We start from the raw sequence: 27,223 nt of genomic DNA, 5'->3' as shown, positions 1-27,223 counted from the left end.
ACTTATTTCACTTAGCATAATACATTGTAGCTCCATCCACATTGTTGCAAATGGTAATATTTCATTCTTTTTGATGGCTGAGTAATATTTCATTGTGTTTATACACCACATCTTCTTTATCCATTCATCAGTCCGTAGACATTTGGGCTCTCCTCATAGTTTGGCTATTGTTGCTAATTCTGCTATAAACATTTGGGTGCTGTACCCCTTTGAATCTGCATTTTTGTGTCCTTTGGGTAAATACCTAGTAGTGCAATTGCTGGGTCATAGAGTAGTTCTATTTTTAGCTCTTCAATGAACCTCCCTACTGTTTTCCAGAGTAGCTGCACCAGTTTGCATTCCCACCAACAGTGCAAAAGGGTTCCCCTTTGTCTGCATCCTTGCCAACACCCGTTGTTTCTTATGTTATTAATTTTAGCCATTCTGACAGGTGTGAGGTGATATCTCATCATGGTTTTGATTTGTATTTCCCTGGTATCTTTTTTTTTAATGCTTAGCCCAGCACCTGGCACATGGTTTTTCTCTCTTTTTAAGTTCATATATTTATTTGTTGAAGTAACCTTACGCTCAATGTGGGGGCTCAATTCACTACCCAAATGCCCTTCCTACTGAGTCAGCCAGGCACCCTCTCTTTGTACTTACCTTTTTAAAAAATATTTTTAATGTTTTTGTTTTATTTTTGAAAGAGACAGAGTGAGAGTGGGCGAGGGGCAGACAGAGAGGGAGACACAGAATCCCAAACAGGCTCCACTGAGCTGTAAGCACAGAGTGGGACACGGGGCTTGAACTCATGAACTGCGATATCATGACCTGAGCCAGAGTCGGATGCTTAACCAACTGAGCCACCCAGGAGCCCCTGTACTTACCTTAAAGTGACTTTTAGAAAATTTAAAATTACATGAGGGCTTGCATGATGTTTCTATTGGGAAATACCACTTTAGAAAGAACAAGTGAGCAGGGGATCTTCACTTCCTTGTAGGAGCTAAGGACAGAGGTTGCGGAACTAAATTCCATGATCCCAGGCAACGTGCTGGCACCATTTCCTGGGTTTCTGAGAATCAATAGCAGAAACTGAACAGCCCAGAGCTGGGTGGGGTTGAGTCCCTGCCTGATTCCTTTCCATGTTCAGGCTCAAAACACGCCATCTTAAAACTTCTGTTGCTATTATTGCCTTGGTAGAATGAGACCATAGCTGTTAGCTGGGCTTTAATTTGGGGACCACAGCATTTTAATGACTGGGACATTTCAGGAGAAACCAGTGGCTGTGAAGATAGTCTTAAAATCAGTGTGAACTTAATTCTTCCACTTCTGCTCTTGCAAAGTTTACCTTAGGCCCATCGTGTGGTGGAAATTCACCCTCCAAGAGTCTGCCCTTCTCCAGTTTTGAATCTTTTCCTCCAGCACTGCCTTGTTTTCGAAACGATTTGCACGCAGATTGCCGGAGGAGGATGCGAGAGGAAGCCCGGGCCAGGCGAGGAGCCGGCCTGCCAAGCACATCTGGAAGTGGTTTCAGGGGCCGCCTCACCCCGCAGCCAGCGCAACGCCCCGATTCCCAGCTGCTTCGCGCAGGGGTGGAAGAAACCCGAGCCGCTCCAAAGTCAACGCAAGCAAAGGGGGGGTGTTGGGGGCAGGGGCAGGCATCCTCTCTTGGAAACGTAATATTGGCCTCGGGGCTCTCAGCGCTTTGGGCTTTCCAGTGGGATGTTAGCAGCAGCTGAAGCAGCCCGGGGGCCAGCCGCGAGCGGAACGCTCTGCCCTGCAGCTCTTCTGGACCGAGGCGCCCGCAGCCTGCCCTCACCGTTCACCAGGTAAACAGAAACTGGCAAGCCGCGCGGCGGCCTCTCCATTGCAGCCTGGCCGGCCCGCAGCGGCCCTTTATTTCGCTATAGACTCAAGGACGTAAATCAGAGGTGGCCTGTCCCACGAGAACTTTGCTTACAGGAGCTCCCAGCCAATGTTTGTAGCATGCAGAGGGAACTTTTTCTTTTCTTTCCTTTTTTTCTTTTTTCTTTTTCTTTCTTTCTTTCTTTTTTTTTTTTTTTTTTTTTTTTTTGCCATTGCAGCAAACCCAGGATACTCAGTGTGCAAGTTGTTCACATACTGGCTGGACTGTTTTTATCCAGACCTGGGTTGAACCCCCTTGTCCAGTGTGATTTACTATTTTCATCGTATTTTAAGCATGGCAATCAGTGGTTAGGTAGGACGGGATAAATGCTAGTATTTAAATGCAGGTACATTTCTGAGCCACAAAAGATTTCAAAATATTATTTTTTTAATGTTTATTATTTATTTTTTGAGATAGAGACAGAGTGAGAGTGGGGGAGGGGCAGAGAGAGAGAGGGAGACACAGAATCCGAAGCAGGCACCAGGCTCTGAGCTGTCAGCACAGAGCCTGACGCGGGGCTCGAACTCACAAACTGTGAAATCATGACTTGAGCCCAAGTCGGATGTTTCGCCTAATGAGCCACCCAGGCGCCCCTGGGCCACAAAAGATTTAAATGAGCTGTGATTCACATTTTCAGAAGCTGTCATAGGAAGCTATTCATAGGTCCCCCATTCTAAAAAAGGAATTGGTAGTTGTGGAAGTCTAAGTGAGGCTTATTTATAAATGCAGTAATCATAGTGTTTGGGTTCAAAATGCTTTTTTAACATTCAAAAACTGTCTTGTGCTCACTTTATGAATGAATGTACACATTGGATAAGCCTGATATAGGCTGATATGCAACTTATGATATCAGTTAAGGAGGAATAGTTAAGGGGATGCCTGGGTGGCTCATTTGGCAAAGCATCTGATTTTGGCTCAGGTCACGATCTCATGGTTCCTGAGATCGAATCCCGCATCGGGTTCTGCACTGACAATGTGGAGCCTGCTTGGGATTCTCTCTTTGCCTTTCCCCCAAGCACGCACACACACACACACACACACACACACACTCTCTCTCTCTCTCTCAAAATAGATAAATAAACATGAAAAAATTTTTAATTATAAGAAAAAAGGAATAGTTAACACAAGAGTAAGAAGAGAGAGAGAGGAAGAAAACATGACGCTATTTAAACATGGTGCTAGTCTTCTAGTTGTTTGGCCCCGTGTCGTTAAATATCCAAAGTGACATTGGCTGGTTTGTTTTGTCTTTTCCTCCACGTGTCTTCACATTGCATTTCTGTGCAGCACCCATTTTGGGTTTCACATTTCTGTGCAGGACGCATTTTGAGTTGCACAGTGGACTCCAGCCCTGCGTCGAATGCAGGTACGTGTGGGGCAGGGCAGCAGGGAGACCATGGGCCCTGGCTCCAGGTCACAGAGTCAAATCTGCGCGTTGCCACTTAAGAAGCTTTATAAGCTTTGACTCAGAGTAGTTACTTGTCTGTGCCTCTATTTCCTCATCTGGAAAATGGGAATGAAGTGACATCGTGTGTCTAAAGGACGTAACACAGCATCTGCAGAGTAGTGAGGCCTCGGGGAAGGTTAGCTTCTCGGGTGGTGCTGATGATGACCGTGGTGATGACGAAGTGACCACGCGTCCTGTGTTGGGTGGCAGCCCAGCATTTGGCAGATTGTTCCCTCTGATAGTCCAGTCTCCCAAGTGTTCCTCACTTCCTCATGTTGTTTCTCCAGGGTCCTACTTTCTTCCTTCCTCCCTTCAAACACCTCTCTTTCTTTTCTTTTCTTTTTTCTTTTTTTTTCACCCTGGCTCTTTTTATTTCTTCTTTGTTCTCTTTCCTTCCCGAGAGAAGCACAGCTTATTAAGCCACGGTTCTCACTTTTCATTTCTCATTGCCAGGGAGCACGATACTAAATACTTCTTTTATTTCAGCATTTCCCAAAGAATATTCTGAAGAACATAGTCCCATGGGGAAGATGCGTTCGGTGAACCATATCACACTCTGAGAAATCCCAAGGCAAAGTGGCATTTTAAAGGTCCTGAGAAGTCCTGCAGTAGAGAGATCTGCTTAAGGTTGTTTGACACAGAAGTTCCCAGTTGACCCCCAAACCGTTTTACCACATAACATTGATTAGCGCTTCTCAGAGCACACTCTGCAATATCCTCCTCTGGCCCCGTTTGTTTTCACTTCAGCTCCCCTTGTAGACGGACATCCTCCTTCACACCTCCCCTGGCAAACACCCAAGCAGACGTGGTGTCCTTCCTTCCTTAGGTCAGGACATGAGCTCGATCGCCTGTGCCATATTGATATCTAGAAAATCTGACCTGAAGCGGCCAGCTGGGATCAGCAGTTTTTCTGCAAAGGGCTGGAGAGGTGGCCACGTAAGCCTCACGGTCTGCATTGCGCCTACGCAGATCTGCTGTTGTCGTGTGAGACTGGCCTTAGACAACACATTAAAGAATAAACCTGCCTATCTTCCAAGAAGACTTTATTTACAAAAATCCCCCCCAAAAAACAAAACAAAACAAAACAAAAAAACAGTAATGGGCAGGATTTGGCACAGAAGCCAGAGGTTGGGGACACCTGCCCTAAGGCCATTTTGTGCAAGAATGCGTCGTTCCAACACAGGAGAAAGCAGAACAGACCCTCCACGCACTGCACCCTGTCCCCTCTGGCTCCCCTGTCTTTGGGTCTATCTTGACTGAACCTTTCATGCTAGAGCAAACAGGTAAAAAGGCCACAGATGTTTTGTCAGAGGCCAAATTCCTGAGTCCCGATGCTGTCCTTTCCCTTTTCTTCAGGTGAATCCCTGCTCTTGTCCTGTTCGTGGCTCTGTAGGGTTGAGGCGAAGTGCTCTACTGGTTGCTTTATGCCACGCGTGAACCCCAGGGGTGAAGGTCCCGAGGGGTGAAGTTAAATCACGGAGCTTATGTCAGTTGCTTGACCCAGGATGATTGCAATCAGCAATGGAAAGCGGTCGGCTCTGAAGATGGTTAGGAATGTGAGCTCAGAGCCAGACTGCCTGGGCTCTGCAGCTCGTTAATTGTATCACCCTCCCTGAACTTTAGTCTCCTCGTGGGTGAATCAGGGATAATTACTTTACGGGTCGTTGTGAGGACCGAATTAATGAACATATGTAAAGGCTGTTGTGTGAGAGTTACCTATTATTACTATAGGCTATTTAATTAAATCTGCAGCGCAGCCCCAATGTGCTCATGAGGTTTTGTAAATTGCCCGGGATTGCATCGCTAAGGAGTGGGGCAACAAAGCCTGTGATATTTCCACCCAGGTAGGTGCCCTGCCAGATTTAAACCACTCAACAGTAACTTGAAGGAGCCCCCCTCTTTTACCTTTCCTTCTGGTTTCTATGTTCTTTCCTTTCTTTTTCTTTTTCTTTTACTTTCTTTTTCTTTCTTTTCTGGTGATAGCTTTAGATTCCTTCTCAATTTAGCAATACTGAAAGTCCTTACCAACTGATTAGAGCTGGCATGTAGAATAACACTTAGGGGCTCTGATTTTTGAAATATATTTCTGGAGTCCTTCCCACTTTTGCCTTTTCTTCCAAGGCAGAGCTCAATCACTTAGCTACTGCCAGGTCTTAAAACATTCTTTCCAGATTTGGCCATGGGCCCAAACTCTTTGGCATCTGGTAAAATAGCTCCCTGTGAAAGGTCTTCAGGGGCCCATTTTTATTATTTTTTTTAAATTTTATTAAAATTTTTTTTTTAATGTTAATTTATTTCTGAGAGAGAGCATGAGCAGGGTAGGGGCAGAGAGAGAGGGAGACACAGAATCGGAAGCAGGCTCCAGGCTCCGAGCTGTCAGCACAGAGCCCAACGCGGGGCTCGAACCCAGGAACTGTGAGATCGTGACCTGGGCCAAAGTCGGATGCTTACTCGACTGAGCCACCCAGGCGCCCCCCCCCAAAAATGTTTATTTATTTTTGAGAGATAGAGCGTGAGCAGGGGAGGGGCAGAGAGGGATGGTGACACAGAATCCAAAGCAGGCTCCAGGCTCTGAGCTGTCAGCACAGCCCGATGCGGGGCTCGAACCCAGGAACTGGGAGATCACAACCTGAGCTGAAGTCGGACGCTTAACCGACTGAGCCACCCAGGCACCCCCCAAAAAATGTTTATTTATTTTTGAGAGAGAGAGCGTGAGCAGGGGAGCGGCGGAGAGGGAGACACAGAATCTGAAGCAGGCTCCAGGATCCAAGCTGTCAGCACAGAGCCCGACGTGGGGCTTGAACCCACAGACCGTGAGATCATGAGCTGAGCCGAAGTTGGACTGAGCCACCCAGGCGCCCTTCAGGTGCCCATTTTTAAACTTAACGGACATTTCTCAGGTCCAGACCAATTCCCTAAACTCTCCTTTTCTTCCTAGTCACAGGCCCCAGGACCTTGGCCTTTTTCCTCCACCCTTTGAATGTGCCGCCATCCCGTCCCCTGCCCAGGGATTCTTCTCTCCAACACTGGCTGTGTGGCTCCATCTTCCTTCCTGTCTTGAGGACAAACCCACAGACTCCTTAATGCCAAAGGCTTGGCTATCTACTGCTGCAGAGAAACCACGACACAGAAAGTCACTCAGCCTAGGAAAGCTTACAAAGGACCAGGGGACACAGTTCCTAGGGCTTGTTGTTTTGACGGTGGGTAAAAGGCTGGTAAGAAGACCAGAGCCCTCTGCTTTCATTCCTCGACTAGATCCACAGTCCCTTCCTTCTGGCTTTTTTCCTTAGTAAAGGTATGCTGCCCCCTTTCTTCCTGGGATTGAAGAACAGGGCAAGAGCCCCTTTCCCTTTCTTCCTCTCTCCTGTTTGTCACTCATTCATTCCACACATATTTGTTGAGGCACACAGAGGTGGGCAAGCCACAGTGCCTGCCCTCAGTCACCTCACAGTCTAGTGGAGGAGACAGGCACACTCATAATATGAGAACAGTTCTGAGTGCAGGGATAGGGACAGGAACGAAGATCAGGGGAGCAGCCAGACAGGGTAATCAAGTAAGACTTCCTGAAGGAGGTGATGCCTGCATTGAGTTTTTAACAAATAAGTAACAATCTACTGGGGAAAAGAAGAGAAAGGGCATTTAAGGCAGAAGGGACTGCATGAACTGAAGTTCAGAGACAAGGAAAACATCGACTGGGTGTGGAGGACAGTGGATGGCTGGAGACAAAGCCTCAAACAGTTCAGCTTGGACAGAAGTCATGGCACGGAGGACCTATGGATATCTTAAACTCCAACCTTAACCTTCCAGTAGTGGATTTCCAGTGAAGGGCTTTAGGCAGGACAGGGACATTCAGAGTTGTGTTTAATTTTTTTTTTTTAACTTTATTTATTTATTTATTTTTAAAAGAGAGAGAGAGAGAGAGAGAGAGCAAGCATGAGCCGGGGAGGGGCAGAGAGAGAGGGAGACAGAGAATCCCAAGCAATTCTCTGTGCTGTCAGCGCAGAGTCCGACATGGGGCTTGAACTCATTAACTGTGAGATCATGACCTGAGCCGAAATCGAGTCAGGCACATAACCGACTGAGCCACCCAGGTGCCCCAATCTGAGTTGTGTTTTAAGTCAGGCAAAAGAATTCTACAAGACAACTGAACTTGATTTTTAAAAAAAAAAAAAAAAAAAATTAAGGTCATGAAAAATAAAAAGGCAGTGTGGGTGGGGGAAGATTGATTAAGAGTAAAAGAAACTAAGGATATGACAAGCAAACTATAAAAGAGGATGTCACAATAATGGGAGAAATGTGAATATGAATTATTTATAAGATGTTATTACATTAATGTTCTTGTTCTTGGAGGTGATGATGGTGTTGTAGTTATGTAGGAGGACGCCTTTGTTTTTGAGAGATGCATGCTGAGATGTTTAGAGGTCAAGCGTCATGGTGTCTGCCCTATATATGAGAGAGAAATAAGAAAGAAAGTAAATATGGCAACAAGTTAGCAATTGATGAATCTGATAGAAGGTATGTGAGCGCTGATTCATTCTTTCAACTTTTTGGTAGACTTGGATGTCTCAGGTAATAAGAAGAAAAGGAAAGTCGACCAAAAAATTAAAGGTGCTGTGTGGGACACCTGGGTGGCCCAGTTGGTCAAGCGTCTGACTTCGGTCACGATCTTGTAGTTCGTGAGTTCGAGCCCCTCATCGGGCTTGCTGCTGTCAGCACAGAGCCTGCTTCAGATCCTCTGTCCCCCTCTCTCTGTCCTCCTCCCTCTCTGTTCCTCCCCCTCTCTTCCCCACCTTTCAAAACTAAACATTTAAAAAATAAAGGTACTCAAACTGCATGTAAAATTAGTTTAATGTGATTAGCAAACAACAAAAAGAATCACTATGTTATACCGGTGATAGATTGCGGAAGGGCAGGGGGCAGAAATTCTGGAGGCACGAAGGCCAGGTGGCAGGTGATTGCAGAGTCGATGAGTGGGTAAGACGAGGCAGAACAGAAAAGGGATGGGCTAAGAACCTTTTAGGGGTTGAAACTGTAGGCGTGGGTGGAGTGAATGAGCCATCAGGGAGAAGGTGAAGGGGATGCCCAGAGCTCAGCAGAGGAGGGCTTCTGGGGGGTGGGGGGACACCGATTTCAGTGGTGAACAGACGGGGTTTGGGGTGCTTGTGCAGCTCCGGAGGGGAGGGGCCACGTTCCTCTCTTCAGTCTAGAAGTGGTTTTGAGGGTTTATAGTGCCGGGCACTTGTGCGAGACCCATGGCAGTGCACAATCAGGCATTTCCTGCCTTCGCGGAGCTTATAATCTGTCTTCGGGAGGCCGGACGATAAACCGTGATGACACAGGCAGCTGCTGAGGGGAAGTGATACATGTATGGCTGGGGTGAAGAGCTTTTGATGAAGACTCTGAGGGACATGAAGGAGCTAGCCACATGGATATCTGGGAGGAGTGTTCCAGGTGGCAACAATAGCATTCCAGGTGGAGGGAACAGCATTCCAGGTGGAGGGAACAGCATGTGTAAAGGTTTTGAGGCAGGAGAATGTCTGGCAAGGAGGCCGGTGTGATCATGTGATATCTTGGAGGAGGTTATAAGGACCTGGGTTTTTTGCTCTGAAGGAGACAGGAGGCCTTGGAGGGTTTTGAACAGAAAATGACATAACCTGACTCCTATTTTTTTTTTAAGTTTATTTTTATTTATTTATTTATTGAGAGAGAGAGAGAGAGAGAGAGAGAGAGAGAGAGAGAGAGAGAGAGAATCCCAAGCAGCTTCCGTGCTGAGAGGGCAGAGCCTGATACGGGGCTTGAAGCCACAAACTGTGAGACCATGACCTGAGCCAAAACCAAGAGTCAGACGCTCAACCACCTGAGCCACCCAGGTGCCTCGCAACCTGACTCCTATTTTAATAGGCTCACTCTGGATGCTTTGTCGAAAATCAGCTAAAAGGAAACAAAAGCAGAGCAATTCAGTCAAAGGGTGATGGTGATTGGGCCACAGTAGAGGCACTGCCGGGGGCAAAAATTCTGGGTATATTTTGAAGGTAGGACTGACAGGACTTGCCGCCGTCTGTATGGGCGGAGTGACCAACAGAGAGGGCTCAAGGATAACAGCAACTTTATTTTTGCTGGGGCAATTAGAAAAATGAACTTTCCATTAACGGAGTTGGAGAAGATTAGGGGTGGTACACATTTGGGGGTGTGGATATCAGGAGCTCGGTTTTGGACAGGTGGACGTCCCCACGTGGATCTGCCCCATGGGCAGTGCATTTTAGGAGTCGGGGTCCACAGGACGGGTTGGGGCCGTAGACAGTCCTTTGGGAGCTGGCAGCATGTAATGGGATTTAAAGCCGTGAGACGGGATGAGGCCTCCTAAGGAGGGAGTTGAGAGCGAGAAGAAATCAAACACGGAGTCCTGAGGCATTCCAGCATTTAGAAGCTCAGGCAATAGGGGGAGCCAGCAAAAGAGACCGAGGATGAGCCGTCAGAAAGGTCCCACACAGGGTGCCTGGGGGGCTCAGTCGGTCGAGGAGTTGAGCGTCCGACTTTGGTTCAGGTCATGATCTCACAGCTCATGGGTTCAAGCCCTGCGTCGGACTCTGTGTTGACAGCTCGGAGCCTGGAGCCTGCGTCTGATTCTGTGTCTCATTCTCTCTCCGCCCCTCCCCCACTCTGCCTCTCAAAAAATAAATAAATGTTGGGGCGTCTGGGTGGCTCAGTTGGTTGAGCCTCCGACTTCGGCTCAGGTCATGATCTCACAGTTTGTGAGTTCGAGCCCCGCCTCGGACTGTGCTGACAGCTCGGAGCCTGGAGCCTGTTTTGGGTTCTGTGTCTCCCTCTCTCTCTCTGCCCCTCCCCTACTCGCACTCTGTCTCTCGCAAAAATAAACGTTAAAAAAAACCCAAAAAACAAGACCAAACAAAAAAGCAAAGAAAGGTTGCGGACAAGCAGGGGAGTGTGGAGCCTTGCGGGCTGTGCCCAGGACAGGATGTGCACAGGACAGGACATGTGTAAAGGAGAGAGAGCCGGCAGGTGATGTATCTCCCACGCACCCGGGCCTCTGCAGCACGGGAATGAGTCCTTTGGTGCATTTCTTCACACACAGGGACCGTGTTGACCCACAAGATGATGCTCTGCCCCCAAACATGCCAGTTTCTCTGGGCCCCAGGTCTCTGCCTCCTATTCTATGGGGTCTTAGGATGCTCCCCAGCTGTTTCCTGAATCCCGAGCCCCTGAACTTCCTCCCATCAGTTTTCTACCTCTTTACAACTCTGATGCCCCTACCAAATCCACATAATCGGCTCATATCTAGGAGCTGCAAATGTTTCTTGAGCACCTACTTGATCTCTTAGAATGCTTTTGATTGCAAGTACCAGAAACACCAATTCACAACAGTTTACACAGAAAGTGCCACCATCAGACATGAGATGAAATTGCAAAGAGGGAAAGGATGCCAATCTTTACAATTTCATATTTAAAAAATTTTAATAAAACAGGCTTTCTTTTGGAAGTACATGCTTCTCAAAGACTCCACTCCTGCCTTCTATACTAAAAACTGCTCAAAAGTTTCCTACAAGAATCTGCTTCAGGAATTTCTCTCCTTGGCTTGCTGCTGCCATGCCTTGCAATTCGATGTGCCGTTACGAGTTTCCTGAAGCCTCTTGTTTCATTTATTTATTTTGAGAGAGGGAGAGGGAGAGAGAAAGAGAAAAAACATGAGCGGGGGAAGGACAGAGAGAGAGGGAGGGAGGAAATCCCAAGCAGGCTCCACACTTTCCATGCAGAGCCCGCCATGGGGCTCCCTCTCAGGAACCCCGAGATCATGATCTGAGCCGAGATCAAGAGTTGGACGCTTAACCGACTGAGCCACTCAGGCGCCCCAACCTCTTGTTTTGTTTTAAAGGGATTTTCAAATTGGCAGCATGCTGGATGGGAGAAAGATGAGCCCCCTTCTCAGATGAGCCAGCCGGATGATCTTTCTGCTTCTGGCATGATCTCAGCTGTTACAGTAACCGAGCACTCAGGGGCAAGCAGTCCAAACTTGACTGACACCCCATCAGCACACAGTGCCGTCACCTGCTTCCTGGGGTAGCCCGAATGGCCCTCGAAGGGCTCCAGCACCTTGCGGTTAAAGAGCATAGGCTCTGAAGTCAGAGAGCCCTAACTTCAAATCCCTGCTCTGCCCTTTAGTAGCTGTGTGATTTTGAGCAAGTTACTGAACCTCTCTGAGTCACAATTTCCTCATTTGAAACCTGGAGAGAGCAATATATCCACCTGAAATGTGTAAGAATTAAAGGAGATGGTATACCTAAATGGTCAGCACAGATTCGGGTGCAAATTAAACTTGCAATAAACGGTAGCTATTATTACCATCTGGCCCCTGCAAATCTCTCCTCATATGTGCACATGATTCTGGCCACAGGGAATGTATTTGTAAGGACTCTTGTTTGCAAGAAACTAAATGTATCGTTTTGACTAACAGGGTTGCCCAGGGAAGAGCTGGCATCAGGGGCTCAGGTTCAGATCCTTTTGACCTTCTCCTCAGTCTCTCTCCCCTACTACCAGATGGCCTTTGTTCATGGACTGGGGAGGAGGGGGCCTGTGGCCAAAGACCATTCTATGCTTACATCATCTTAAAGAGTTAGCTGAATGCATATCATCTAAAATCATAAGTGGATAAAAAGTACCTGAAATCAATATCCAAAGAATCCTAAGTAATGTGCTGCTTTGACGCGATTCTTTCCCAGGCGTAAGAGGGGAAGAGGAAAAGGGCCAGTGCACATGCACCCTGGGTGTTCAGCCTAGAGCCTGGGAAAATAAAAAGGATGTTATAGCTGGTTCTTTACAGCGAATTAAAGACTTGAACCAAATTCCTATTGAAGAGTTTCCCAAGATCACTGCCAACAAGTTCTCACAACACTTTGATTCATGAGGGAACCCTGGGGTGCTTGGACATCCCCCCCCCTTCTTGCTTGCCTCCCGTAGGCTCTCTCTGTCCATGTTGCTGGTTTCTAAAGGTTATTATTCTGTTTGCTGACTGCTGCCTCCAGTCAAATGTCAAGTTCAGAAGTTCCTTTGAAGAACCGTAATTAAGAAGGCTCAACTTAATTTTAAAATAAACTTTGGGTTTTCAACACAAATTGTTATTTATAGCAAATTAACCTTTTTTTTTTTTTTTTTTTTTTAAGATAAAGGAAGTCAGTTGCCTGCTCCTGGGTGATTGGCAAAATGCTACAAAGAAGGGAATGAACATATAAATGTGACATAATTTTATTTTAGATTTCTAAGCTGAACTGAATTTTTAAAATAATCTAAATTATTTTATAATCTAACTGTAATCTAAATTCTAATCTAGGGGCGCCTGGGTGGCTCAGTCAGTTGAGCGTGAGCGTCCGACTTCCACTCAGGTCATGATCTCATGGTTTGTGAGTTTGAGCCCTGTATCGGGCTCTCTGCTGTCAGCACAGAGCCCATTTCAGATCCTCTGTACCCCTCTCTCACTGCCCCTCCCCCTCTCTCAAAAATAAACTTGAAAAATAAATATAAATAAATACATAAGTAAATTCTAATCTATTTTTATAAGCTAAAATTCTAACAGCTAAACTTCATTTTCTTCATCAAGCCTATGTTTTTATCCTCTGCTTCTCTTTATGCCACTGCTTATTCTAATGAGTATAGAAAGTACTGTAATAACCATAAAGATAAATTGTGAACCGCGAAAGCCAGGAAACAAAGTTGTTACATGCATTTTGAGGAAAAGGGTGTGTTAGCTTCCTTGGATTTCAGAGCACAAAATACTCCAGAATACTGTGCAAAGATAAGAGTTGAATTTGGGGAAATGTTCACTTGACACTTTTTCATGATGTTTCAGCCCTTGTTTTGCCTCTGTGTAAGCAGGGTGCTACTTTGAGAACATTGTGGAATGTTTGAGTTTTTAGCCACTGACAGCTGTCCAGATCTACAATCGTTATAGGAAGCGTAGGAGAGAATCCTAACCTTCGGCTGAGCCCTCTCTCCTTTCTTTGGGACACACAGACCTCAAGATTCAAACGCCTTGGCAGATCTCAAGTGTCCTTTTGGACACTCTGAAATTGGAATGAATTTTAACAAAAATAATTAGTTCGGTGGAAAGGACTGTCTTCCCAACAAATGGTCCCGGAACAACTGGATCTCTATATGCTAAAAAATTAACCCACAACTCACGCCATATGCAAAAATTAACTCAAAATGTAGATGTAAAATATAAAACTACAAAACTCTCAGAAGGAAACACAAGGGAAACTCATCACGGCCTTGGATTAGGCCAAAAGTTCTTAGACATCACATGAAAAGCATGATCCATAAAAGAAAAAAAATCGATGACTTTGACATTATCGAAATTAAAAACTTTTGCTCTGCAAACTTCATTGTTAAGAAAATTAAAAGACAAGTCATGTCCTGGGGAAAGTATTTTTCAAATCACATATCCAACAGTGGACTTATCCCCAGAACATATAAAAAACTCTCAAAACTCAAAAGGAAGAAAAGCGGTGATCCAATCAGAAATTAGGCAAAAAGTGGCGCCTGGATGGCTCACAGTCAGGGAAGTGTCTGACTTCGACTCAGGTCACGATCTCGCGGCTCGTGAGTTCAAGCTCCACGTCAGGGTCTGTGCTGACAGCTCAAAGCCTGGAGCCTGCTTCAGATTCTGTGTCTCCCTCTCTCTCTGCCCCTCCCCCGCGCATGCTCTGTCTCTCAAAAATAAATGAAAACATAAATAATTAAAAAAAAGAAATTAGGCAAAAGATTTAAGCAGACACTTCACCATTGTATTAGCCAGAGTTCTTCAGGGAAACAGAGGCAATAGGATGTATACGTATGTAGAAGAGATTTATTATAAGAAATTGGCCCATGTGATTATGTGACCGACAGACCCAAGATCTGCAGTGTAAGGTGGCAAACTAGAGACTCAGGACAGCCGGTGGTATTGCTCCAGTCCCCTTCTGAAGGCTGAGAAGCAGGAGGAGCCGTGAAGTGGCTCCAGTCTGATGGCGTCAGGCACAAGACCCAGAAAGAACATGTGTTTCCGTTTGAATCTGAAGGTAGGAAGAAGCCAATGTCCCAGTTTAAAGGCAGTCAGGCTGGAGAATTTCTCTCTTAACTCAGGGCAAGATCAGCATTTTTGTTCTATTCAGAACCTTAACTTGTTAGATGAGGCCTACTGGCATTAAAGAGGGCAATCTTCTTTACTTAATCTACCACTTTAATATTAATCTCATCCATAGGCTCAGGTCAGTTAAGAATCCAGCTTTGACTCAGGTCACGATCTTGTGGTTTGTGAGTTTGAGCCCCTGCATTGGGCTCTCTGCTATCAGTGCAGGACCAGCTTCAGATTCTCTGTCCTCTTCTGTCTCTGTCCCTCCCCTCTCTGTCTCTCTTTCTGCTTGCACTCTCTCTCTCTCTCTCCCTCTCTGTCTCAAGAATGAGTAAACATTAAAAAAAATAATATTAATCTTATCCAAAAACATTCTCACAGGAACACCCAGAATAATATGCGACCAAATACCTGGGCACTTCATGGCCCAGTCAAGTTGACATGTAAAATGAACCATCACAAACATATACAGATGGCAAATAAACACATAAAAAGATGTTCAACGTGAGTAATTGTTAGTGACGTGCAAATTAAAGCCATAGTGAAATATGCCTTATTAGAGCAGCTAAAATAAAACAAATACAACACCAAGTGCTGACGAGAATGCAGAGCAACTGAGACTCTTTTACATGGCTGGCGGGAATGCAGAATGACCCAACCACTAAGGAAAACAGGAAATTTCTTATAAAGTTAAATACACATCTACCCAATGACCCAGTAATCTAAGTATTTACCATTGAGAAGTGAAAATTTAAAATCACACAGAAACCTATAAATAATAGTTTACAAAAGCTTTATTCACGATAACAAAACACTGGAAATAACTCCAATGTCCTTCTGTGGGTGAATGGGTAGACTGTGGTACATCCATACAATGGAATACTACTCAACAATAAAAAGGAGAAAGCTATTGATACACTCAACAACAAGTATGAATCCCAAATATATCATGCTAAGTGAAGGAAGAGAGTCACAAAAGGTCGTGTACTGTATGATCCTTTTTTAAAAAATTTTATTTATTGTTGAGAGAGAGAAAGGGGAATACAGAGAATTCTAAGCAGGTTCCACACCATCAGTGTGGAGCCTCATGTGGAGCTCGAACTCACAAACCATGAGATCATGACCTGAGCCAAAATTAAGTCAGACGCTTAACTGACTGAGCTACCCTGTATGACCCCATTTATATGGCATTCTGGAAATGGCAAAACCATAGGGAAAGAGAGCAGATTGGTGATTGCCAGGAGCTAGGTGTTGGGAAGGGTCTACCTACAAAAGGATAGCACAAGAGAATTCTTTGGAGGTGTTGAAATCGTTCTCTATTTCATTTGTTGTGATTAGTGTAAGAATTTATGCATGTGTTAAAATTCATTCTCTGAAGAAGCAGTTGGCTTCTTCTGTTAAAAGATGTTCCTGGGGGCACCTAGTTGGCTTAGTCGGTTGAGCGTCTGACTTTGGTTTAGGTCACGATCTCGCTGTTCATGAGTTCGATCCCCGCGTCAGACTCTGTGCTGACAGCTCGGAGCCTGGAGCCTGCTTTGGATTCTGTGCCTTCCCCCTCTCTCTGTCCATCCCCTGCTCATGCTCTGTCTCTGTCTCTCAAAGATGAATAAACGTTAAAAAAAAAAAGATGTTTTTCCTGGAATATGTCTGGTTGATAGGCCTCTTAGAATTTGCCCAGAATTTGTCTCATGCAAAGGCAAGTGCTCCGTGTAAAAAGTTGGACTGGTAGCATCTTTGTGTGTGTGTATGTGTGTGAGTGCACATACACACACACTCTTAGAATCTCCTGTACTTAACTATTTGTTTGAACAGATAATCCATGCACATGATTCAACATTCTATAGGTGCCAAGTCTTCTGTTTATTAGAACATATCAGTTGGGTCTGCTCCAGCTTTTACAGCTGGGGCCCATTTTAATTGTTCGGTGCCGAGGGCCATGTTGGTTATTAAATACGTGCAGTATAAGCCTTGAAAGAGTATCAAGTGAAAGTCTCCCTCTGTTTTGTATCCTGGCCCCTCCTTTAGTTTCTGTAATCTTCAATATAGAGGCATTTCAACATTGGCCTATATGACATTGCCAGGATGGGCATTTTAATGACCCTTAACAGTGTATGGCAATGCAAGATAGGAAATCTTATCCGAAATCTGTCTCCGGCATCCCTCCAGCCTTCCTCCCAGGGCTTGCTTTTCCATTCATAGTCCTCTGTCCCTGCGCATCAGCCTGCCCCTCTCTGATGTTTGCCTGGGACCGGGTTCTCACCCTGCCTGTCACCTGGAACATCATGTCGGGAACCAGGGTGAATGAAAAACCTCAGAACAAACCAGGCAAATGTGCCCAGGGCAGCAGTTTTTCTAGGTGATAAAACAGCACAAATGTCATCTTAACCCAGATGTCAGCTGAGTCTACCTTGCCCAGGGGTCTAACCTTCAACCTGGGGTGCACAGACCCCCACGGTGTCCATGGATACATTTCAAATGATTTCATGTACTTAGATGAGAGAAAAGTCATAACTTTATTTTCACTCACCACTGAATGGAAGTGAGCATTTCCTTCAATTGTCAATGTAGGCAACAAGTCACAGAAGTTACCGCAGGACCTGCGCCATCATTGCCTGCAGAAATCAGATGTGTTTTTTGTTTGTTTGTTTGTTTGTTTGTTTGTTTTTAAAATGTTTCTACTTGTGTGTGTGTGTGTGTGTGAGAGAGAGAGAGAGAGAGAGAGAGAGAGAGATTGAGCGTGAGTAGGGGAGGAGCAGAGACTGAGGGAGACACAGAATCTGAAGCAGGCTCCAGGCTCTGAGCTGTCAGCACAGAGCCCGACGTGGGGCTCGAACTCACGAACCGCGAGATCGTGACCTGAGCCAAAGTAGGATGCTTAACCAACTGAGCCCCCCAGGCGCCCCCCAGATGTTTTTATATTATATTATACTGGTTACAGACACCTCACACTTTTTTAAAGCTCACCATCACCTCAACTGACAGCACCTTTGCACTTGCTAACACTTGCTACTTTATTATGTCACAAGTTTGGCTTCCCCCCTCCCACCGATGTTCTGATGGCTTCCTTTTCTTTAAAATTTTGTAATTGGTTTTCTTTGTAAAACAATATATATTTTAAGCTTTAAAAAACATTATTCTAGACAGAGGTCTGTAGGCTTAGCAAAGTTTTGAGACTCGTGTGTCAGAAATAGTTAAGGGGTGCCTGAGTGGCTCAGTCGGTTAAGCGTCTAACTTCCACTCAGGTCATGATCTCATGGTTTGTGAGTTCAAGCCCTACTTGAGGCTCTGTGCTGACAGCTCAGAGCCTGGAGCCTGCTTCAGATTCTGTGTCTCCCTCTCTCTCTGCCCTTCCCCTGCTCACACACACACACACACACACTCTCTCTCTCTCAAAAATAAACATTTAAAAAAAGGAAATTTTTTTTTAAAGTTAAGATTTCCCAGGAGCCATAGATTTGGAGATTCAAGTAAAATGGACTGACCTTCCCCCCATCCAATATTCCCTCCAAAATCCTCATGACTTCCTGACAGCTTACATTCTCCTACGTTCAGAGTCCCCACAGAACTTCATCTCAGTTGCGTCTCTCCCCACTTCTCCACGTCCGGCATGGGGAACACGGCCCCCTTTCCTTGATTTCCCCCGAACACATTGATACATGTGTTTAGACCCAGGGGGGAAAGCAGAGTGGCGACAGGGTGGGGATCAGGAGATGCAGAGCATGACGGAAGACTATGGACTGAATATTGGGCATCTCAATTCTTGAAAAGTCCTTGGGGGGCATCTGCCCCAAGGCCAGATGTTCTGGTGAGCAAGGGGCAGCCTCTGCTATGGGATCTTTCTCCTTCTCACGTAATAATCTTGGGCTGCTGCCAACCCCAGGATTCCAGTTGATCATTCACTCAGACTCATTTCACATGTTCCCGCTCTCACCCCTGCCCACCCCATCCGTGCACGGAAGTCTCTGACTTCATAATAACAAAGACTTTTCTCCCTGAGGGGACCTCTGCTAGCAATGAAAGGAGCCATTATTTTCCCTTCGTTCTTGGACAGTTTACACAAATCTGAAGGTAACTCAAGAAATGTGTAAATATTTTGGAGCTCCTTATGGATGACTTTGAGTTCCACTCTCCTTTACCATCAGAATATCTGTGGAGATGTTTGAAAATATTGCTTTGGGACTTTAATGAAAACAAAAGCTGATAGAGGGAACTACATGCATATGAAATAAAATCCAAACTCCTTTATAGACAACACGGTTTGTCTCCAGCCTCATCTGGCCAGTCTCTTGTTTAGTTCACTATGTTCCAGCCATACTGAACTTCTCGCAGTACTTAGAATACCCAGAGCTCTTTTTAGCCACAGGGCCTTCACACCTGCTGTTTCCTTTCCTTTGCACTTTGCTCTTTCCTTCTGCCTTCTCTCCGTGGTCTCCTGCTCTTCTTGGAAGAGCATCTTCTCAATGAGGCTTTTCTTGATTTCTCTTCCTGATACACTCCTCACCTCTACTGATCTGTGTCCCAGAACTTCTATTGTTTCCTTCATACCTCTTACCATAATCTATTTGTTACATTTTAGTATCTGTTTTCCCCACAGGATTTAAAGCCCCATGATGGTAGGGACTGGGACTGATTTGTTCATTGGTACATCCTCAGTACATAGCACAGTGCTGGGCTATTAGTAGGATTTCAATAAATACTCATGGAATGCATGATTGAATTTAGTGTAAGGTATAGTTCTGTTTCTACAAGGGATCCCTGAAGATGTGAAAATTTCCTTATCAAAGGAATGAAATTATGATAGCTGAAAATATGCAAGATTATCTATTGGGGGCCCTTTGGACTGTTCGTACAGCCAGAGAAATTAATTTGAAGGGCTGACCTATACATCTAAGAGATACTTTTTTCCAAAGTTCTAGATTCAGAACAGTAAGGAATGATTGCACAATTTGCCACATATCAGATACTCAAAGACACGATCCTTAGTAATTGTATGATGACTTTGGGGTTGATTCTGTTTTACAAAAAGTTTTATTCTTTAATCCACAGGTCACAGCTTTCATCTGCGTGAACACACATGGCTTTGTTACGAAAAAGTAAGATTACACTTTTGACAATCATGATTATTAAAAACAGATATTTTAAAGGACTGTTTTTTTTTATTTTTTAATGTTTATTTATTTTTGAGAGATAAAGACAGAGCGCGAGAAGGGGAGCAGCAGAGAGAGAGGGAGACACAGAATCCGAGACAGGCTTCAGGCTCTGAGCTGTCAGCACAGAGCCTGACGCTGGGCTCAAACCCATGAACTGTGAGATCATGACCTGAGCCAAAGTCGGACGGCTAACTGACTGAGCCACCGAGGTGCCACTTAAAGGACTGTTTTGATGCTGAGTCTTGAACTGTCTTATTTTTGAGATCTTTGTTTTCACGGGTGGTTTTCCCACAGGCAGAGTTCTTGGCATCATCATTCAGGATGATTCCTGTGGAAAGTTGTTAAGTATTTTGTCCACAGGTGGATTCATCATGAGAAAGGGCAAACATTTCTATAAAACTTAACAAATAGAATTTATTTTCTTACTTTAAATAAATATTCATGTTCCTATCTAATTTTAGCACTTGTAATTTTGTGTTCCTATTCTGAATATCGATTGATTGATTCATATAAGTAATCTCTACACCTAACATGGGGCCCAAACTCACAACCCCCACATCAAGAGTTCATGTTCCACTGACTGAGCCAGCCAGGTGCCCCTTGTGTTCCTATTCTTAAGAGTCACCTTAAATTATATAATCTTCAGACTCCATCAAAACCTGAATTTGCCCTTGATTTTAGATTTAGTAGTTTGTGAACCTGGGATGAAGCATAGTAACCTAATTGTGTGACAGTCAGCCTCAGGGTAGAGCTGCCTGAACAAGCAGATGAAAAGACAAGATATGCAGTTAGATTTGAAGTTCAGATCAACTGTGAATAGTATTTTGGTCTAAGTGTATGCAAAATATTGCATAGGGCATACATATACTAAGAAAAGAGTCAGGTGATAGAAGACTTTGAGTTGCCTCCCCAACTGGCCGTGGCAGATGAATATTTATCACACGTATTGATAAACTGTAGGACTTTCTTCCTTATCTGCTATTTCTCTATAGTTTTGTTTTAAACTGAGTCTCGTATTTAGTTTCTCTGGCTGAATCTCACAGTCCAGAAAGGCAGAGAGAAGCTGGATGTAAGCACAGTAGAATCATTGGGCCTCAGAATGTAGCTCTGGAAGACATCTGTGAAGACTAACTCCTTCCTTCTACAAGAGGGAAGACAAAGGCCCAGGGGCCAGAAAAGAGATCAGTATGAGGACAATAAATGTAAATATCTCGATGCGTAAAAGCAGTAAATGATAGGGGTGCCTGGGTGGCTCAGTCCGTTAAGTGTCCGACTCTTGATTTGGGGTTAGGTCACGATCTCATGGTTCATGAGTTCGAGCCCCTCATTGGGCTCTGCGCTGACAGTACGGAGCCTGCTTGGGATTCTCTCTCTCCCTCTCTCTCTGCCCTCCCTCACTTGTGCTTTCTCTCTCTCTCAAAAATAAATAAATAAACTTAAAAAATAGTAAATGATAATACATAACAATTATAAAGTCTTTATTAGGCCTACATTGCCTTTGTTAACTCTCAAAACCCGCATGTGAGACAATGATTATTACTACAATTACAATCCTCATTGAGCAGATGAGCAAACTGAGGCTCAGAGAGATTCAGTAACCTGTCTAAGGCCACACAGCTAAGAGGTGGCAGAAACAAGATTTGAGCCTGACTTGAAATCCTGGCCCTTTCCTCTCCTACCAACATTTTCCAAACTTCAGGTGATTGTGCTCTATGTACAGCAATGCACCACCTTCTCAATTTTTCATCATCTGTGTTTCTTCTGTCCTACGCATGACTTAACTGTTTCCTTAAATTGACTCATTTAAAATTTATGTGTACTTTATAATAGAAAGTGTATATCCTGGGGCATCTGGGTGGCTCAGTGGATTAAGCATCCAACTTTGGCTTAGGTCATAATCTCATGGTTTGCAAGTTCGAGCCCCATGTCGGGCTCTGTGCTGACAGCTCAGAGCCTGGAGCCTGCTTTGGACTCTGTGTCTCTCTCTCTCTCTCTCTGCCCCTCCCCTACTAGTACTCTGTCTCTCTTTCTCAAAAATAAACAAAAACATTAAAAATTGTAAAAAAAGAAAGTGCATATCCTTATTGCTAATAGAATAAGCTATCTCCTATCTTAAAAAGAAGACGATTATACAAATATGTATGATTAGCACAATGTTACTCACTTCTGGGTAGCTTTTGTTACCTGCCTGCACGTGAAATTAAAACTAACTTCTCATGCTGTGACTTAATGTTACTTAATGCCATGGTCACAAACCTCCTAAACCATCTCATGTACAATCAGTGGTATGTGCTCCGTACTTAGGAAAGCACTGTCCTTTATCACTCTATTTCTCAGTCGTTGCCAAGGGTAAGTGGAACAGATGGTCCCGGATGCTTAGAACTGGAAGAGATATTTGGACCTTCCGTCCTCTTACTGAGGGCAAGAATTTGTTGTATGTCATCCTTGACCAGTGTTCGAGTGAACTGAGAACACGTACTCGTAATAAGTACTGGCTCATCGTAAGCTTTATATAAATGTTGGCTGTTCATTGAAACCAAATGTTCATGCACGGAAATTGGCTCCAGAGGCAGCCTCATGTCGGCATTAAGGTCGTAGCCTCTGCCATCAGGCTGCCTAGCCCCCCATCCTCCTTAGGCTACGTCTCTGTACCCTTGAGCTGCAACAGCATCCCAGGTTAACCCTTTATTCCGCATGCCATCTGCTGAAAGAAAGGTCCCAGACCACCGCTGGGATGTTGGTTAGGGAAGGCATCTGCTCATATGACCATTCTAAACTTTCCCGCAATTTCAGCTTGAGAGGTTACACCTGAATGTGTTTCTGTTTTTATTTCAGTCAATCAGGTGTTGCTGTTCCTTCTGATTGTGACCCTCTGTGGAATTCTGTATAAGAAAGTTCATAAGGGGACTGTGCTCAGGAACGAAACAGGTATGCTGAATGAAACAAGCTGGGCCCCAAAAGACAAGTACTGTGCGATTCCTCTTGTATGAGGGACTTTGATAGTCACAGTCAACCAGACAGAAAGTATGATGATGGTTGCCAGGGGCCGGGGGCGCGGGGATGCGGAGTTCTTGTTTAACGGGTAGAAGCTGCAGTTGTGTGAGTTTGTAAAAGTTTTGTAAGTTTGACAAGAATTATGGGGATGGGGCCGTGGTGACAGTAGTACGACAATGTGAATGTATTTAATACACCAACTGTGCGTTTAAAAAATGCTTAAGATGATAAATCTTAAGTGTTTTTTACTACAATAATTAAAAAAAAAAAAAGAATGGAGCAGGTAAATAAGCATATAACCCATCAAGATGGGATGCCTGGGAATGTGATTTAAATGCGTTCCTTTGTGGGGCGCCTGGGTGGCGCAGTTGGTTAAGCGTCCGACTTCAGCCAGGTCACGATCTCGCGGTCCATGAGTTCGAGCCCCGCGTCAGGCTCTGGGCTGATGGCTCAGAGCCTGGAGCCTGTTTCCGATTCTGTGTCTCCCTCTCTCTCTGCCCCTCCCCCGTTCATGCTCTGTCTCTCTCTGTCCCAAAAATAAATAAACGTTGAAAAAAATTAAAAAAAAAATGCGTTCCTTTGCTTCCTCTCAGTAGCTGGTTCAGAGACAGGCAACCATCTGGTCAGCTCCCAAGGACCTGCTGGTGAGAATATCCACCCAAGGCCAACTTTTCAATGATGTTCTACAGTGATCGGTGCTACTCAAACTTCAGCACATATAAGAATCACAGTTAGGGTTTGTTAAAACACGATACTCGGACCCATCCCGAGAAATTTTGAGTCAGTAGATTTGGGGTGGGGCCTGAGGATTTCACGCACTTGTGATACGCTCCCAGTTGATGATGACGCTTGGTTCTCAGACCACGCTTCGGGCGACTGGCTCTGTGTCCGTCCTTGGAGGCTCCCAATAATGCTGCTTATGCACATCACCTTCTGTTCCTTCTCCCCACTGGTTCATTCCCACTGCGGCACCAATAGCCTCAGAACCCGCAGCTGAGAAAAGATCCTGCATTGACCCTATGTCCTCTTCCAGCTGTGCTCAGGACCCCGATTCCCCTCCTGAGGGGTGGGTTGCTTGAGATGACACCTTCACAACCTCTAAACACACAGAGTCATCCTTCACAGAAATTAAGAAGTACTGTAGTCTGTGTATTATATTTTTAAATGGTTTCTTTATTTATAAAGATTTTATTTTTAAGTAATCTCTACCCCCAATGTGGGGCTCCAACTTGCAACCCTGAGATCAAGAGTTGCACAAACCTTTGACTGAAACATCCAGGCACCCCTATTTTTAAATAATTTTAAATAATTGTAGTTTTATATAGTCTCGCAAATACATTTATGGAAAATACAGAAGAGAAAGATATTACCTGTAGCTATATCAGCCAAAGACAAATATAGTTAATATTTTGGTGCATTATATACATTCATTTCATACTTTTTTTTTTTTTTTTTAAAAAGAGGCTTTAGGCACTGGACCCACAACAGTGAGAAAAACAATGTCCTACTCTCACAAAGCTGACTTATTTTAATTTAAAAATTCATTTAAGAAAAACAGTTAAGGGGAGCCTGGGTGGCTCAGTCCGTTAAGCATTTGATTCTTGATTTCTGCTTGGGTCGTGATCTCACAGTTCACAGGATAGAGCCCTGGTCAAGCTCTGTGCTGATAGTGTGGAGCCTGCTTGGGGTTCTCTCTCTCTCTCTCTCTCTGCCCTTCTTCCCCTCTCAAAAACAAATAAATATGCTAAAAAGAAAAACAGTTAAAAACACATAAAATCTGGTTTAAATAAACATAAGGAGCATCCGGAAAGAGAATGATTTCCACATAAAGATGTGCATACAGATTTGCCCAGGGCATCATTCTTTGTAGCCCCATTGGAAACAATCCACATGTAAATCAATCAGAGATTAGATAAAATGTAGTATATCCACACAATGGAGTGCTTTTCAACAATAAGAAGCAACAAACTACTAATGCCTGCTCCAGAAGTTGGATGTGGATAAAACTCTCAAAGATTAGGCTAAATTAAAGAAGTCAGACCTGAAAGCCCACATATTATATGACTCCATTTAGAGAAGTTTCTAGAAAAGGTAAATCTATAGAAACAGAAAAGAGATCAGTGGTTGCCAGGGGCTGAGAGCCGGAGTGGATTGACTATAACCCAGCTTAAGGAAACTTTTCAGGGAAATGAACATTTTTTTTTATTTGAGAGAGAGAGAGAGAGAGAGAGTGCAAGCAGGCAAGGGGAAGAGTGGGGGGGAGGGGAGAGAGAGAGAGAGAGGGAGAGAGAAAGAGAGAGAGAGAGAGAGAGAGAGAGAGAGAGAGAGAGAGAATCCCAAGCAGCCTCCACATCCAGCACGGAGCCCGACTCTGGGCTCAGTCCCACAATCCTGGGATCATGACCTGAGCCAAAATCAACAGTTGGACACCCCACCAACTGAGCCAGCCAGGCACCCCTGGAAATGGTCCAAAGTGGCATTGTGGTAATGGTTGTGCAACTCTATCGATTTACTAAAAATCATGGAACTGTATACCTAAAAGAGGAAATTTTAAGAACTTCCCAATATTTGCAAATTTTAAGAAATCTGTATTAGTCAGCCTGGGCTGCCTTAAGAAAATACCACAGACTATGGGGTGCCTGGGTGGCTCAGTTAGTTAAGCTTCCGACTTCTGCTCAGGTCATGATCTCATGGTTCATGGGTTCAAGCCCTGAATCAGGCTCTGTGCTGACAGCTCAGAGCCTGGAGCCTGCTTTGGATTCTGTGTCTCCCTTTCTTTCTGCCCCTCCCCTGCTCACACTGTCTCTCTCTGTCTCTCAAAAATGAATAAACGTTGGAAAAAACTTTTTTAAAATATAAAAAAAGAAAATACCCCAGACCAGATGGCTTACAGAAAAGAAGTTTGAGGGGCGCCTGGGTGGCTCAGTCGGTGAAGCGGCCGACTTCGGCTTAGGTCACGATCTCGCCGTCTGTGGGTTCGAGCCCCGCGTCGGGCTCTGTGCTGACAGCTCAGAGCCTGGAGCCTGTTTCAGATTCTGTGTCTCCCTCTCTCTCTGACCCTCCCCCGTTCATGCTCTGTCTCTCTCTGTCTCAAAAATAAATAAACGTTAAAAAAAAATATAAAAAAAAAAAAAAAAAAAGAAAGAAAAGAAGTTTGATTTCTCACAGATCTGGAGCCTGGAGGTCCAGGATCCAGGCTCTGGCAGTGTTGGTTTCTTCCAAGGCTTCTCTTCCAGGCTCACAGTCAGCTGCCTTCTCCTCCCGTCCTCAGATGACTTTTTCTGTGTGTTCCCATCTCTGGCGTCTCTGCCTCTTCTTATAAGGACATCAGTCATACTGGATTAAGGCCCCACCCTAATGGCCTCAGTTTCACTTAATTGCCCTTATAGGCTCTGTCCTCAAGTGCAGTCACATCCCAAGGTACTGGAGTTTAGTGCTTCCACATACAGATTTACACAATTCAGTCCTAACGATAGCTAAATTATGCCTCAATAGAGAAAGGAAGCCCTACGAAGTCAAAAGTTGTCTGAACTTCAAGTTCTTGAGTCCTCACACTTCGCTCCCTGCCCATAAACCAACACATTTCTTCTCTCCACAGAGAGAAACAAGTAGCTTTCATAGCAGCTGTTAAAACAAGTGTAAGGAAATGCACATCCTGGCCTATTAATCAACCATATACTGATAAACAAAGTATTTGGAACACATCAATGGGTTCACTATCACATCTTTAACCCATTCAATGTTAAAAAGAATCAGTGTTATGAAATAACATTCAAAAGAGTATAATGTTGAGATGGAAAGATGTCCGTGATACGTTAAGTGGAAAAAGCAAGTTGTAGAAAACCATGAAAAGTATGATTTCATTTTGATTTTAAAATAACACGTGTAGGTGATATATTTCCTTTTGGGACAACACAAAGAAGGATTTGAGAGGCGCACACTGCACAGGTGACAGAGATCTACCTTTGGAATGGGGGTAGAGAGGTCTGCAGAAAATCACCATGACTTACTGGAATTTGGGGCTGGAATTTTTTCAAGAAATACATATCAATATATTTTTTAAATTTTTTTAACGTTTATTTATTTTTGAGACAGAGAGAGACAGAGCATGAATGGGGGAGGGTCAGAGAGAAGGAGACACAGAATCTGAAACAGGCTCCAGGCTCTGAGCTGTCAGCACAGAGCCCGACGCGGGGCTCAAACTCACAGACCACGAGATCATGACCTGAGCCGAAGTCGGCCGCTTAACCGACTGAGCCACCCAGGCGCCCCCGCATATCAATATTTTTAATAGACTGTTTTTTTAGAGCAGTTTTAGGTTCATAGCAAAATTGAGTGGAAGGTACACAGCTTCCCCCCACTATTAACAACCCCCACCAGATGGTACATTAGTTACAACTGTTGAACCTACATGGACACATTATCACCCAATGTCGACAGTTTACATTAGGGTTCACTCTTGATGTTGTCCTTGGGTTGTGAGAAATGTATAAGGACGTTAACCTACCATTATGGAATACAGAGCAGTTTCACTGCCCCGAAAAATCCTTGGTGCTTTGCCTATTCCATATTAATTTTTATATTTTCAAAAATAGTAATTCAAAGAATTGGTGTTATAAGGTAATGTC

General features: G+C 44.5%; 1 protein-coding gene across 3 annotated transcripts in view; it reads left to right on the top strand.

Moving 5' to 3' along the window:
* Window positions 1-1,145: 1,145 nt before the first annotated feature.
* Window positions 1,146-27,223, top strand: part of GLT8D2 (glycosyltransferase 8 domain containing 2) — a 44,695-nt gene continuing 18,617 nt past the window's right edge. The window contains exons 1-4 of one of the 3 annotated variants that reach the window (XM_027070970.2): window positions 1,146-1,808; window positions 6,268-6,529; window positions 19,498-19,544; window positions 22,437-22,529. In XM_027070970.2, coding sequence (XP_026926771.1) covers window positions 19,526-19,544; window positions 22,437-22,529 — 112 coding nt within the window. In that variant the 5' untranslated portion in view covers window positions 1,146-1,808; window positions 6,268-6,529; window positions 19,498-19,525. Of the gene's footprint in view, window positions 1,809-5,081; window positions 5,174-6,267; window positions 6,530-19,497; window positions 19,545-22,436; window positions 22,530-27,223 lie in introns of all 3 variants that reach the window. The other 2 variants (XM_053226671.1, XM_015068807.3) reach the window with 2 other exon arrangements.

Source organism: Acinonyx jubatus, chromosome B4 (assembly GCF_027475565.1).
Source record: "Acinonyx jubatus isolate Ajub_Pintada_27869175 chromosome B4, VMU_Ajub_asm_v1.0, whole genome shotgun sequence".
Classification (NCBI taxonomy): Eukaryota; Metazoa; Chordata; class Mammalia; order Carnivora; family Felidae; genus Acinonyx; species Acinonyx jubatus.
The sequence above is the reverse complement of the archived record's forward strand: the minus strand, read 5'-3'. Positions and strand labels throughout refer to the sequence as shown.